This window comes from Haliotis asinina, chromosome 9 (genome assembly GCF_037392515.1).
Source record: "Haliotis asinina isolate JCU_RB_2024 chromosome 9, JCU_Hal_asi_v2, whole genome shotgun sequence".
Classification (NCBI taxonomy): domain Eukaryota; kingdom Metazoa; phylum Mollusca; class Gastropoda; order Lepetellida; family Haliotidae; genus Haliotis; species Haliotis asinina.
Genome location: NC_090288.1, coordinates 18596623 through 18611645, shown reverse-complemented (window position 1 = coordinate 18611645; position 15023 = coordinate 18596623). Strand labels below are relative to the sequence as shown.

The 15023-nt window shown below is 41.1% G+C and overlaps 1 protein-coding gene across 2 annotated transcripts in view; it reads left to right on the top strand.

Annotated features, from left to right (window-relative positions):
• The window catches only part of LOC137296795 (acylamino-acid-releasing enzyme-like), a 48785-nt gene that overhangs the window by 13504 nt on the left and 20258 nt on the right, over positions 1 to 15023 (top strand). For both annotated transcript variants that reach the window (XM_067828650.1, XM_067828651.1), the window contains exons 8-14: positions 3628 to 3668; positions 5153 to 5274; positions 5515 to 5572; positions 12468 to 12568; positions 13180 to 13231; positions 14636 to 14724; positions 14859 to 14988. In XM_067828650.1, coding sequence (XP_067684751.1) covers positions 3628 to 3668; positions 5153 to 5274; positions 5515 to 5572; positions 12468 to 12568; positions 13180 to 13231; positions 14636 to 14724; positions 14859 to 14988 — 593 coding nt within the window. The remainder of the gene's footprint in view (positions 1 to 3627; positions 3669 to 5152; positions 5275 to 5514; positions 5573 to 12467; positions 12569 to 13179; positions 13232 to 14635; positions 14725 to 14858; positions 14989 to 15023) is intronic.

Here is a 15023-nt window from a genome sequence, read left to right as displayed (position 1 = left end):
AACCTTCAGGGGTTGAAGATAAGTCTCCAGCAATGCAGACGTCAGGTACCAGAGTCAGTGTCAGCGTATCTTTGTCACAGCTGCCAGAAGTCACAGCCATCAGCAGAGCGTTGCAGCGACCATTGTCGATTATATATCTACATCTCCAGCATCTTCAGCAGTGCAGCAGATGACTCTTCAGCTATGCAGACATCAAGTACCAGGGGCAACAGCAGTGTCTCCATGATGTACAGAGGAAAGTGGTGATCAACGTGTGACTGAAGAAAGAGGCACACACCAGAATCTAATGAGGTTAGGTAGTGTTTGAGAAAGAGACACACACCAGAATCTAATGAGGTTAGGTAATGTTTGAGAAAATGGCACACACCAGAATCTAATGAGGTTAGGTAGTGTTTGAGAAAGAGGCACACACCAGAACCTAATGAGGATAGGTAATGTTTGAGAAAATGGCACACACCAGAATCTAATGAGGTTTGGTAATGTTTGAGAAATCTCTGAAGATGAAGTTCCATCACACATTCAGTTGCAAATGTAATACTTGTAGAGATGGCAGACTGGTTAGAGGTAGTAGTTCACCTGCATTAAGAAGATGGTGTCAATGCAGTTGAAGTACAGTAACCTTTGTGGTCTTCAAGAATATTTTATGACGCTTCATTGAGACTAGTTACAGTGTTCCCAGAAATTATTGAGAAAATCTTTGTTTTTTTTCTAATGATGCTAAGATTGGAAAAAGGGCTTTCACTATGCACTAAGCATACTAAATAAGGGAGACAACTCTTGAAGGCTTAGAAGGAAGCTCATTATGTCAAGAGTTATCTCCCTTGTCTGAGCAGACGGCTTCCTGTGTTGACATGGCAGAATTTACAGCAAGAGAGAAAAGAAAGCCCATTCTAGATGATTTTGAAAGGGGTGAGGCTGATGCTAAAGTGTTAGCTTGTAGACATGGTATTCCTCTGTCTACAGTATACAGAACTTTGAAGAATATTCAAACAGGAACCGGGATAGAGCACAAAGCAGGGGCAGGTCGGCCTAGGAAATTCCGTGTTGTAGATCGCCGAAGACTTGGGCAGATTGTGAGTAGGGGCAAATTGAAAAGTGTTGAGAACATCAGAAATGAAATGATTAGCAGAGTAGATTGTATGCAATGAAACAGTTAGGCAGGAATTACAGAGACTTAATTGAAAAAAGGTGGAATTCCCTCACCGTTGATGAAAGATGCACAAAAGGAAAAACGTTTAAACTGGTGTCGGGCTCATGAAAATCAAGATTGGGATAATGTTTTCTTTTCGGATGAAAGTTCTGTTTGGTTTTTCCCTAATTGTGTGAAAATTTGGACCAAAGATACTGTCAAACCTATCTACCAGCGACCAAAACATAGCCCGAAATTTCACATGTGGGCTGGCATATCGGCTCGCGGAGTGACGCCATTTTGTGTTTTCATGGGAAACTTGACAAAAGAAAGATATGTTGACATTCTAAATGGTCACCTTCTTCCGACAGCACAAACATTGTATGAAGATGATTGGATTTTCCAGCATGATAATGACCCAAAACACACTGCGCGCTACACAAAACAGTGGTTGTCGGGCGAAAATGTTCAAGTTTTAGACTGGCCCAGTTACAGCCCAGACCTAAACCCAATTGAGAATGTGTGGGGACTCATGAAGGACAGAATAAACCAAAAGGGACTGAGAAATATTGAAGATATGAAGGCCGAGGTGGTCCAATATTGGGATACCCTGTCACACGATTACCTACAAACTTTGATGGGTAGTGTGCCTAGGCATATTCAGGCATGCATTGCTGAGCGAGGAGGTCTAACAAAGTACTAAAACAAGACTGAGACTGTAAAAGGATGATGTTTTAACATGTTTATGTAAGTAAAACGCCAGAAGTTAATAAACGTAATGAGTAACATGACGCAACATGATTCTCAATAATTTCTGGGAATACTATAATATAGTCAAGCAGTACCAGTGTTAAGGAAACCTCCTCACAACATCTGAAAAAGATTGAATAAAGACTAAGAAGTTGATGAACACAGATACAACTGCCAGGTTCTCATGTGCTTCTACTAAGTCACCATTACACATGCCACTTGTGTAACCCTGGGACAGCTGAACAGTGAAGTTATGGACAAGACTGAGTGCTGAGGTAGAAATCACAGACTGCACAAGATTTCATGATGTTCATTCGGCTTTGACAGTGGTGACGTCACATATCTGGAATCTGACTGCTCCACGAGTGACAACACGCTGCATAGAATGCAGTCACAGTTCACATACCAGGAAGTCATCTGAGTGAATCTGAGTGATTCACTTGTCTTAAAGAAGTCTGACAAGGTGTGGTCCCCCTGACTTAGCAGATGAAGATTGGAAGAACAGGATGGACATAGTGTCGTCATAGTTCCCAGGAAGTGGCCTGACCCACAAGTGGCCTGACCCACCACAGATTCCATCAGATTCTGTTTGTAGATTAAGCAAGAGTCAGGTTAAGGAAAAATATGCATCTTTTTGAGTAAAATTGAGTAACATTTTTATTTATCCTGACTCATGATGTTAAGCCCTCCCAACCTTCCCACTTACGGGATGCTGGATTTCCCTGAAAGTTCATGTGTCATACTATATTCGGAGAGAGTGACAAAAAGCATGGCAGGTCATGTGACCAATAAGGGCGCCAAACTGTAAAGGGAGGCTACTTGGGTGAGTGCGAATATACATCCTCTTCAAAGAAAGGGAACTTGAAGAAATGGCAAGTGTTCTGCTAATATTCGCATACTGTATACTAGGAAATTGTCGAGGTATCTAATTTTCAAGGTTTTCAAGGTCAGTAATGCAACCTTGAAAGTATTTTATCCATGAATATTTCCGAATTTCAAACCATTGGGTTAGATTTCCTGTCAATAAGCATTTCAAATGCCAGTGACTTCCTGACATGCACATTAATTCTGTAATACCTGTTTACAACTAATCAACATGTTCAGTGGTTCAAACGGCCTGAATAAAAAAAACAACAGAAATGCGGTGTTGAGACTATTTAATTGTAATTATTGGTCCAGAAAAACATGCATTACGAAACAAATTAGGTAACTCAATCAGTGTTGTAAATATGAAGTCAAACCAACTGTCAATACACTTGATGTCACTCTGATCAAACTGACTGCATCGGCGGTAGTTAGTTGTTAAGAAAACAGTATCATCTGAGAAAAAAATGGTGTCATTTTTTTTTAACTCTGCTGACAGAGTGTTTCTAGGGTCATTTATCACAACAAAGGATCAACTGTTTGTTTTCATTACTAATATTGCTGCCATGGAGAGTATGCGCGAAGTTATAACAGTCTGATGGCAGTTATCACTGGCTACTCAGTGAGTATTGGTTCGGTGAGTGATGATTCCAGCCACTTTCTTCTAACCTTGAGATTAAATTTCTCTAAAATATTAACATACTTTAGGTCCCCAAACCTGGAAATTTAAATCACCCAGAAAGCTCTGTGGGTCTCAAACCTCGAAATTTTAGTACCTTGAAATTCCAGGTATATGATAGAGGGAGGAGAGGAGCATAATAAGCATGAGTTAGGATAAGTATAAAATATCAAGTTTAGTCAGAAAATTATGTATCTGTTTTCAGGAGTAGGATTTACTATGTAGATGTGAAGAACACAGAATGTTGTAAGTACTGTCACACTAATTATAAAATGTAGGATATGATGTTTAATGTTCTAGTGCTGTGCTTGTGTTTCTCTGATGTTCTTGTGTATAGTGCCTAGGTTTCCTTGATGTTACATTGCCAGTGTGTTGTGCCTGGGTTTCTGTGATGTTAAATTGTAAAGTTGTTCACTGGTCACTGTTTATGTTCCATAAGCCTTTTCTCTTCAACCCTTACTTTCAAGTCCAGCAAAATTCTAAATATATCACACACACAAATGTACTTAATATTTTGAATTCTATGGGAAATTTCCTGTTGGATGATACCATCCACTATTATCTCAGACAAAGCTAAACTTCTTAAAATAACCTTTCAAAATGCGCTTCATCAAAAATGTCGCCATTTGGGACACAAGACGAAACAGCGATTAACAGCGTTATTTGCTGTATTTTTCATAATGTCAAAATTTCTGGGAATACTGAATTTCAAAATAACATACTAATGATCTCTAATATCAAGTTTTCATGATATCAGAAACATTGCTGATGAACAGTGAAACAGTTTGAATGTTATCGAAAATACACTTACACAAAAGCCGAAGTGTGCTTTCCATCATTTTGGATACATAAAGAATACTAAACTATGTCCTGTGTAAGACCATATTTATATGAGTGAATAGTTTGGTATCTAATGAGCGAAAGCGAGTAAGGTACTGATACCATTCACAAGTTTGATAAATATGGTTTTACATGGGACATAGTTTAGCATTTTATTTATTGGTCACCTAACATTAGCAAAATAATATTGAGCAAAGTACATGTACTCCTTTCCTAAGAATTCAGCGAGTGTGCATCCTCGATATCTCCAGGGTCTACGTTCCGAAAAGTCTCCACTATACCCTGGATGCATCTACGGCTCAGCCCGATAAATTTATTACCTCCCTTGGCTGGCTTTTTATCCAATAAGGTGTCTACGCTGGGAAGTTGAGCGAACCAATCACAACTCACTTTCGCTTTTTAAATTCTCTAACCGATCAAATTTGGCAAACAAACCATGCGTAGGTTCTCTGAAAGTATTAGATGGATTTCTTGCATATGTTTTAAAAAAGGTTTCGGACCTAAAAAGTTGCATGTATGATTTCCCCAAATTGTTAATCGTACGGCGAGCAAACCTTTGCAGTTGCAACTGCTACCTTTGTTGACACTGGCAAGTTCGGTTATAATGGCGACCACTCTGATTGGCTACTGTGAGAAAGTGGAGTCAGCAAAGGGAGGTAATAAATTTATCGGGATGAGCCATAGATGCGTCCAGGGTATGGTGGCGACTTTTCGGAACGTAGAACCTGGAGATATCGAGGATGGCGAGTGTGGTGACAATCAGCTTTCTGCAAGTCAAGCAAGGTCAAATGTGCAGTGCATCTTTTATGCTGCTTTTGCCAGTATGTAGAACCTAGGTGACCCTCATGAAACATGAGGCTGTTTAACCAACATGTTCCTCTTACATCCAGTGGCACTGAGTGAGGAGGATCGGTCAGTGCGGAGTCCATGCTTCAACCAGGACCGATCAAGACTAGTGTATCTGGACAACCCAGCCAGAGGAGGGCACTGCCAGTGTTCACGGCTCATGATGGTTCGTTGCTTCTACAGCTGGTGTACATGGTGGTAACAGACCAGGCTAACTGGCATAAAGCAAGAAATCATCTGTTTTATTCTGTTGTATCCGATTTGATTACTGATGTTGGAAGTTTACTCATGTTCCTTAGCAACAGATTACTCTGTACAATCTGGATGATCATAATGTTAATGGTGAAGTATATATTACCATAATTATGTGTTTCACTTTATCCATGATAAAGATTATTTGTTTCAGTATGACTGGAACACGAGGGAAACAAGTGTAGTTCTGGACATTGTGGAGTCTGCCAAAGGTTTGTGATACTCTCTGATTGATTGTTACATGGCAAAGTAATAAGTTGCACCTATTTTCAAGGGAAAATGTCATTCAGAATATATGTGATGTCAATTTTATTGAAATACCATCCCTTTGTCAAGCTGGAAAAGCCACATGAGAGTAATATAGTGATCTCGAATATTTGTACAAAAGTTCAATAGTGAAACGTGCTTAGACAATGCTTGCATAGTTTTCCTTATCCTGACTCATGATTATTTGCTTATCTCCTCCCTTTATGGGAAGATAGTGGAAAACTTGAAATCCCTTGAAGTTCCCTTTTTTGAAGCGGACGTACAGTCACTCTCACCCACATGAAGTCTCCCCGTTTCCAGCCTCATGGGTCACATGACCAGTCCTGTTTGTCAGTCTCTCCTCCATCACCTGACAAGACAATTGGAGTCAACCTCAGTCCCTATACAGCATTTAATATACTTTTATATTTTGGTCCTTTACACAAAATTTAGGAGTAGATGGCTTTGGTCTGTATTAATTATCATGACAATATGAAATGGCAGATAAATTTACTTATTTTTTTGTTGTAGAACAAACATGTATTTCATGATGTGAGATTACGGTTTCACGGATGATATCACAGTACTTCTCATGTAGAAATCGTGCTTATGGCTGTGTGCGGCTGTCCCTAATTTTATATCCTACTTGCATGGTTATTTGAACTTGGTAGTATTTTGTTGTAATTTTTAACAATTCAAATGCATGCTAAAAGTTTTTATGTAGGCTCTCTCAGGTCATGTCTGGCAATTTGATTCTTATTGTATCTGGTAGCCATGTACTAACTGCCACTGATATTCAGGTTCATAGTGAATTGCCAGACATACCCCAGAGGTGCTGTTGGGATAACATGGACACTAGATCCTAGTCCCAGGAGAGGTGGTCATCAGAATCGATGTCATCTCAACCAAAAATTTAAAAGTCAACAACATCCTCCAAGACTAGTCTTCAGCTACTGGATACTACTAGATTATTGCTGTAACTATGGATCAGCTCTTCTACAAAGTCCTTCAGCAATGATATCAACCCGACCACGACGAATGAGACATCTATGACGAATCTCGACTCCTGAGGTACAGAGCTTGAGAGAATCAGCACAACATGCAGCATCTACTAGACCTTCATCTACTGCATCTAGAATGATGTTGCAACCATCAGAGTGTCTACATTCAATGCAGACATTGACAACGTCTAACAGGTTGGATGCTTCTGCGAATCTGCAGCCACCACAGCATGTGGACATCGTCAGTCATCAACAACTCTTAGAATCACCTTGCGTGACAATTCTGCAGCTGCAACAGGTCATTTGGGTGAAGAAGCTGCATACTGTGTGGAGGCTTCCATTCACGAAGATCTTCACCATCAGCTGTATTGCCTTGATGGGAACTCAACAAGGGCATGCACACACGTATCCTGCTACAGCCGCAAGGATTCACCTACATCAGAGGGAAAAGGAGGTCATCTTCTCAAACTCAGAGATTGCATCTTGGATTGCGTTTGGGCTAGACCTCACTTCACTCCAGAGTCCTACAACACCCTCACCTACAAGATGATCTACGATGACTTGACCTTCCCTCTGATTATGCTGATATCTATGGTACCATACAGCCTATCTATATTTTCCCATACTGCGATGAAGTAGCAGCTGCAACACATCCTGTCTTTCAACGCTCTATGATTTGCTCTACAACCGACATGGTGACTGCATTCAAGCACCTTCAGCATTTCAGCAGGAAGGGTTCCCTGCATGCTTCATCATGACAATACGGCTTGATATATGGGACATCATCACCGCTGAACACGGATCTTCACCCTTCACAGGAGCAGGCACTCATGCATGCACAAACTCATTTGGGGAATGTGAACTATTCTACCAGACCGACGCATGCAGAATCAGCATACCAACATTTGCCGTTTAACACCAGAAGCTTCCAACTTCAAAGAAGATAAGATGATTTTATCTACTCTACTTACTTTGAAGAAGGATCAACAATTCATCTCCACACTTCTGGCACTAACATCAGGTTGTTGTGCTCCAGCAGTGAGGAATTCAACAAGATTATTTTGATGCTCCAACGAACCCAGTTACTACAGTCAACCTGTACCAATGTGGGAAAGCATGCGAATAACTTTGCAATATCTGTATAAGATAATGACAGCATCATCTTCACTTGAAGAACACCAACACAACGACTAGGAGGACAATCTAGCTACATCAGTATTAAGTGGAAGAGGATTTCACGCACTACACCCACTGTCATCTATACATATGCTCACTTGTGCTCGTCTCCGAGACAAGCCCGAATGCCAGCGAGGGAATCACCGACTGCACCGAAGATTTCATGATGATCATTTGGCTTCAACACCGGTGACATCATATCTGGAATCTGATTGGTCTTCGAAGGACAACACCCTGCACAGAATATGGCATGTGTTCTTGTGTCAGTAAGTCGTCTACAGATGTAAACAACAATTCCATTGTTGGAAAAACACTATTTACAGCCCAGATAGCAGTCTACAGCGGCATTCGATTGTCTTCTCGAGGCAAGAGGTCTTCTAACTGCAGATTCAACGTTGCTGGCTTGCAAATAGAATAAATAGATGGATGGATGAAAGCTCACTCACAACTTATCATGTTGACGATTTGAAGAGAAGGTGATTCTGGTACCAACATCTTCATTACAGATGAAGCATGTACCTGTTCGTACTACCTCACCGACTTCATGTATTTTCAGCTGATTGAAATGTTACTGCAGCAACAAACATGCCATACACACGAAAGTGTTGAGACAAGATTCAAGCCATGATACCACAAGTTCTATTCTCTCTGTTTCTACTACGACAGTCTTCTCACCTTCTCAGTCTTCTCACCTCAGCACAGCATTTGACCTGAAGGCAAAGATTACTACTATGCCCATGACAGCTCTGCACAGAGACCTATGGTGAACTGCAGTAGTCATCTGTTGTTGCTACTAGGTTGGGATACCCACCTGGACAACGAGGTTGCAGCAGGAATTTGGGTGAGCAACGAATGCACTCTGCATATCATCCACCTGGAGATGAAAATTGTAATGCAATACATCAATGCAATACATCAATGCAATACAACATACAACACTGGTCGACAGCGTTGAGAAACAAACAACTGATATTTCACACAGACAACTCAACAGTAGCATTCTACATGAACAAGCAAGGTTCAACATGATTTCACATGCTGATACAGCTAACTTTTCAACTTTTTGACATCATCAATGATTTGAATCTCTACATGAAGACATGCCACAGCCCAGGTGCATGGCATCAATGGCAGATGCTATATTACATCCTCTACAACCATCTCCAACAGAGTGGATACATCAGGAGGCATTTCAACTCATCGGTCAGACATTTGGATCACTTACAATAAACCTATTTGCCACCAGGTTCCATTGATACCAACATTTGTATCTCCAGAACCAAGTTGCTCTCAGCATCTCGAGGAAAGGAATGAATGCTTACGTGTTCCGTTCCAGTCTTACTAACGGAAGTCATCAAAAAGGCAAAATAGACTCTTTAGCTGACTTTGGTCTTGCCTACTGTCCAGCGAGAGAGAATGGTTTTCAGTACTCATTGAGAAATTAGGACAAGCATCACTGAGACTCCCAGATTGGAAGAACCTACTAGTCCATCCGCACTCCAAACAAGCACCCAGACATCGTTCCAACTACATGTATGGATCTTATTAAAGCCTGCTTGAAGCATCGAAGATATTCCACTACAGCAGCGAAGGCTGTCACCTAAGGTCTATGTAGATCTACTTGCTCCTTATATGACAATAAATGGATGCGATTTGAGACATACATCAAGCGGAAGGGCTTCTCTGCAATGAAAGCCACACATCCTCAATTAGCAGACTACTTATGTTACCTACGACGTACTAGAGGAGATAAAGGTTCTACACTATTGACCTACTTAGCAGCACTGAGCTTTGTCATCACCAGGAGATTTGGGGTCTAGCTCACTAAAGTGCTGGTTTTACTCACCCTACTACACTCTTGCAAGCTGGAAGTCCAACAATGCAGATTTAAGGCACCAGCTTGGGACTTGAATGTTGTACCTCAGCATCTCACCAATGACACTTACGGGCCTGTTGACACAGACAATGCTATTTCTACCCACCGTGGCTACAGCAGCATGGATGTCAGAAATACATGCTGTGGACTAAAGTCGTACATGATCCAACACTGATCATCAAGAGATTGTGCACCAAGGACTGTGATGGGATTTTATCACCAAAAATCAACTGCCTGGACTACTGGTGCAACAATTCCACATCCCCTTTAACTGACAGTCCTTGGACTACATGATACGTAGGATTTATCATTATGCCCAGTCAGAGCATTGAAAATACATCTTCAGAGACGAAGCACCTATTCATCCCACTATCTACTGAGATACGAGGAGATGTCAATAAGTTTTGAGCCTTGAGCATTTTTCATACCCAGGTGTCACAGCCTATGGTACGACATTGAACCTTGGGGTGTAGTTGATGTGATGTATAAGTTTTGGTATCCTACTCTTAGAAGTTATTGAACAGCTCACATTGACTGAAAGAGACTCTCCTCACGGCAGTGAAAATGAATAAAATTGAGTATAGAGCAGTAATTAAATTTTTAGCTCTTGAAGGAAACTCGGCGAAGAACATTGAAGAAAGGCTTTCAGCAGTTTATGGATCCTTCATCTGCTACCATGAAACGATGGGTCAATGAATTTAAGCATGGTAGAGAGAGTCTTGAAGATGACCCCTGTCCAGGTCACCCAACAACAAGCACTAGTCAGGAAAACATTGACAGAGTGCACATACTTGTGCTGGAAAATCACACTCCACGAGTTAGAGGAGACCACAGGCATTTCACACGGATCCATCGAGACAATTCTTCGTGAACATCTCGTCATGTATATGGTGTGCACAAGATGGGTGTCATGAATGCTTACAGATGAAATGAAGCAAACAAGGGTCACCAAAAGCAACTCCATGTTAACCAGATACAACAAGAATCCAGAGGATTTTCACTTTAGGCTAGGAACCTGTGATGAAACCTGGATCCACCACTATGATCCTGAGAGCAAACAAGAATCCATGGAATGGAAACATGTCACTTCTCCTAGGACCAAAAAGTTCAAAGCCTCCAGATCAGTGCAGAAGGTAATGGCGACAGTCTTCTGGAATAGCAAAGGCGTCATCCACATAGATTACTTACCAAAAGGAAGAACAATGAATGGGGAATATTACGCTAACTTGTTGAGGCAAGTGCGACAGTCAATCAAGGAGAAGCGCTGGGGCAAGATCAGACGTGGTATTCTTCTACATCAAGACAATGCTCCAGTATACACGTCTCGCGTTGCAGCCGCTGCTGTCCAGGAATGCGGGTACGAAATCTTGCCGCATCCCCCCTATTCTCTAGACCTGGCACCAAGTGATTACCATCTGTTCTCAGATCTCAAGAAACACTTGCGTGGTCTTAGATTTCAGGATGATAATGAGCTTATTGCTGCTACTGAGGCTTGGTTTGAGGACCAAAATGGCGCCTTCTACATGATGGCATCAGCGCCTGGCAGAAAAGATGGACCAAATGTCTTGACTCACAAGGGGACTATGTTGAAAAATAAATATGGTTCATACCAATATTTTGTGTTTTTCTTTGCAAGGCTCAAAACTTCTTGACATCCCCTCGTACCTACAGAAGTATCCCGCAACACTGTCTCAGTATGGATGAGAGACATTATAGTGAGGGCCTACAAAGCAACAGGACTTGAACCCCTGCGAACCTCTAATCCACATGAACTGAGAGTCTTGGCATCGACACATGCTCTACATGGAAATAGTTTGCTTACAATGACAATGGAGGGCTGCTTTTGGACATCATCCACAATCTTTGCCAACCACCACCTATGAGTCATCACCACTTTTGGCATCGCTGGCATTTACCAGTTTGAGACACTTCTACCATAACAACTAGCGGTTCCACAAAGGTGCTGAGTTTAACTGACCCCTTTTCATCAAGAGTGATGATGACCCTGTACTACCTGTGTTACTTGTACATGAAGAAGGGATGCAACTCTGTGACGAGAACATCGTAAAGAAAGAGCTGCTATAGATAGCTAGTTGAAGGAGGAAACTAGTATATCTAAAATCTCGCTCTTTATCCTATGACTTGCTGAGACCAAGACCCTCTGTGGAGTTAAATGGTTGAGAGTCCTTGTACACATCTCGAACAGCCTGGCATGAGTGATTATAACCCAGTACTCGTGATCCCCATTTCACAGATGAATATTATCATGAATATTAGAAGAACAGGCTTGAATTACGCCCTTACAGTTCCCGTAAGAGGGGAAGTACTGGACATGCTTATATGGCAGCCATCAGAATCCTTTGTGGTCTGATCCACCACCATTTCCATTCGATTCTGTAAACAAATAAGCGTGAGTCAGAATAAGTAAAAATAAAATTGATATTATATACTTATCCTGACTCATAAAGTCAAGCCCTCTCTTCCACGCCTCTCAGACACGTTGGATTCTCGGCAATTCCCATTTGAGAGTTATGAATTACAGAGAGAGTGCCACAGGGCTGGTCATGTGACCAATGTGGTGGGAAAAGGGAGACTTCCTGTGGGTGAGAGTGATTGTAGGTCCGCTTCAACAGAAGGGAACTTCAAGGCATGGCAAGTGTTCCACTATCTTTGCATAGAGGGAGGAAATAAGCAAATAAGCATGAGTCAGGATAAGTATAAAAATTCAATTTTATTCAGAAAATTACATGTAACCTAACTCAGATAACCAAAGTTGTAAACTAATGTTGTTCTCTCTTCTACTTGCAGGAGATAACTTTCAAGGTATCTTCACTGGCAGTCTTCCGACACGAGGGTGGTTACCTGGAGGGAGTCAGATAGTGTTGACAACATACTGGCGGAGTAGACAGGTGAGCTCATTAGACTGGGGTGGTTACCTGGAGGGAGTCAGATAGTGTTGACAACATATTGGAGGGGTAGACAGGTGAGCTCATTAGACTGGGGTGGTTACCTGGAGGGAGTCAGATAGTGTTGACAACATATTGGAGGGGTAGAAAGGTGAGTTCATTAGACTGGGGTGGTTACCTGGAGGGGGCCAGATAGTGTTGACTACATATTGGAGGAGTAGACAGGTGAGCTCATTAGACTGAGGTGGTTCAGACTGTCACCTGTCAGACCAGGGTGGTTACCTTAGGGAGGGAAATTGTGCAGAGATACCTAGGTGAGCTTGGTTAACTTATATATTTCTTATTCCAGTTTTCAAATACATGTATATATTGATTTGATGATTTTTTTTAAATAGAATGAATGCTGGTCCACCTGGATCCACCTGCGTATCTCATTGTTATCATTCATCTGTGGATGTGATTTTGTTTCACCAGCAGAGTTAATGTACAGCATGTCTTGAAAATATGTACCGAGCTTGTTATTGTGTGAGGATATGTCAGATCTGATGTCAAGTTGTGATAAATCTCTGTTATCTTACACATGTTTTACAGTTTCAGTCTGATTCCTCTTATAGGTGCCAGTTGTCATTGACACCAATACAAAAACATTGAAGAAACTTGATACAGGTATTTATCTAATGATAATTAAATTCATTGATTAATGGCAGTGGTGCGTTGTGTTGACATGCTGCCTCTGAGGATGAAACAATATGATTCAGTACAGGTTACTCGACTCTTTCAGACGGTAACATGAATGCACTGAAACTGCACTGTCTAGGGCTGAGTTCAGTCTGTATTAAGAGTTGACAACAAATGCACCACAGACTCTCTAGATGGTCACAGATCTCGGAACAATATATTTGCTAGTTGGTCAAGTGTGTCAGTTATCCCTTGACTGTTCAAAGCCAAAGTCGTCATTGCTGTCATTGCCCTTTGCTGAACTGAAAGTTCTTAAGGAGAGGTCTCTGTATTGGTATGGATCATGACATGACCCCGTTACCTTGGTAACTGCAATAATGATAATCAGTGTGCTTAAAGATTTCTATTTCTATTTAGTTGTTCAAATGCTTTCATATGCTGCTTGCAGGCTTCTCCTTAAGAACACCTTTTTTCTGATGTAAATGTAAATGTAGATGTAATGACAATAAGAAAGTCCACAGTGTTCAGGAGCAGTGGCATAGCCAAGTGGTTGAAGTGTTTGCTTGTCACACCAAAGATCTGGGTTTGATTCCCCACATAGGTACAATGAGTGATGCCCATTCCTGGTGTCCCCTGCTATAAGGTTGAAGTGTCATACTATGTTCCCCAAAGTCAGCTGAATTCGACATTCTGGTGATGTCAATGATTACATTGCTAGCACTATATTAGGAGAGCATATGTATGATCCGAGTGCACAAACAGTTTTGTGGGTAAGGTGGATGCCCAGTCCCTAATATGACAAGTTTTATTGACTATGGAAATACAGAAGTTAAGTTGTGTGAAAAGCAAACAAACAACAATATTATTTACCCAAGATCTGGATACCACTTCAGATGCAAAAGTAGTTGCCTGTATAACAAAAATATATCAAACGAAATTTAGCCTAAGAAACACATACAAAATACGTGTGTGGCAAGCTGCTACAGTTTTGCCAGTATCATGTCTTCAACACTATTTTTGTTGGAAACACTTGATATTTTTGTGTGACATAGATGAATATATCCTTTATCGCTCAAGGTCAGTAAAATACACACTTTGAATGATATTAATGATTAAAATGATGTGTTTGCCTTATATCATCCCAAACTGATAACACAGGGATATGTACTGGATAGTGGCCTATGAGATGTATTTTGAAGAAGCTGTTATGTATCTACATACCACAGATGATAAGCAAGTTGGACTGCAAAGTTTTCTGATTCTGTCTATTTTATTTTCACATGCATTTCTTCTCTTCTCCTTTTCTTGACTGTGTGACTTCTTTCTGTGGTATATTGTGCTGAATGTGTCATGTGTATCTTGTTGATTAAATGTATGTTGTTTTCACTCCAGCACCACACACAGGGTCTAGTGTTGTGTTGGACGTGTGGAACAACCACGTGATACTCCTGTCATCTGCTCCGGACCAGATACCGTACCTTGTATGTATAGTCTGATTTGTTATATATATTATTATAGTATATTCCCTTTCATTAATTACAGTCACTATTTGTGGAGTACCCAGAGTACAACACCCTGGCTGTCTGTGTGAATATTAAGTCTTTTCTTCATTTAGATGCTGGGAAAACTGGATTTAACTGAAACAAACTGGCTGAAGTTAGAGGCTGAAGAAACTAAGATAGATGGACTTGACTGGAAGATTCTCCAGCATCAACCGTCTCAGGACAGAGTCCATGTGAAATACAGTGAGCAGTGACAGACAAACTCCATGTCATGGTGA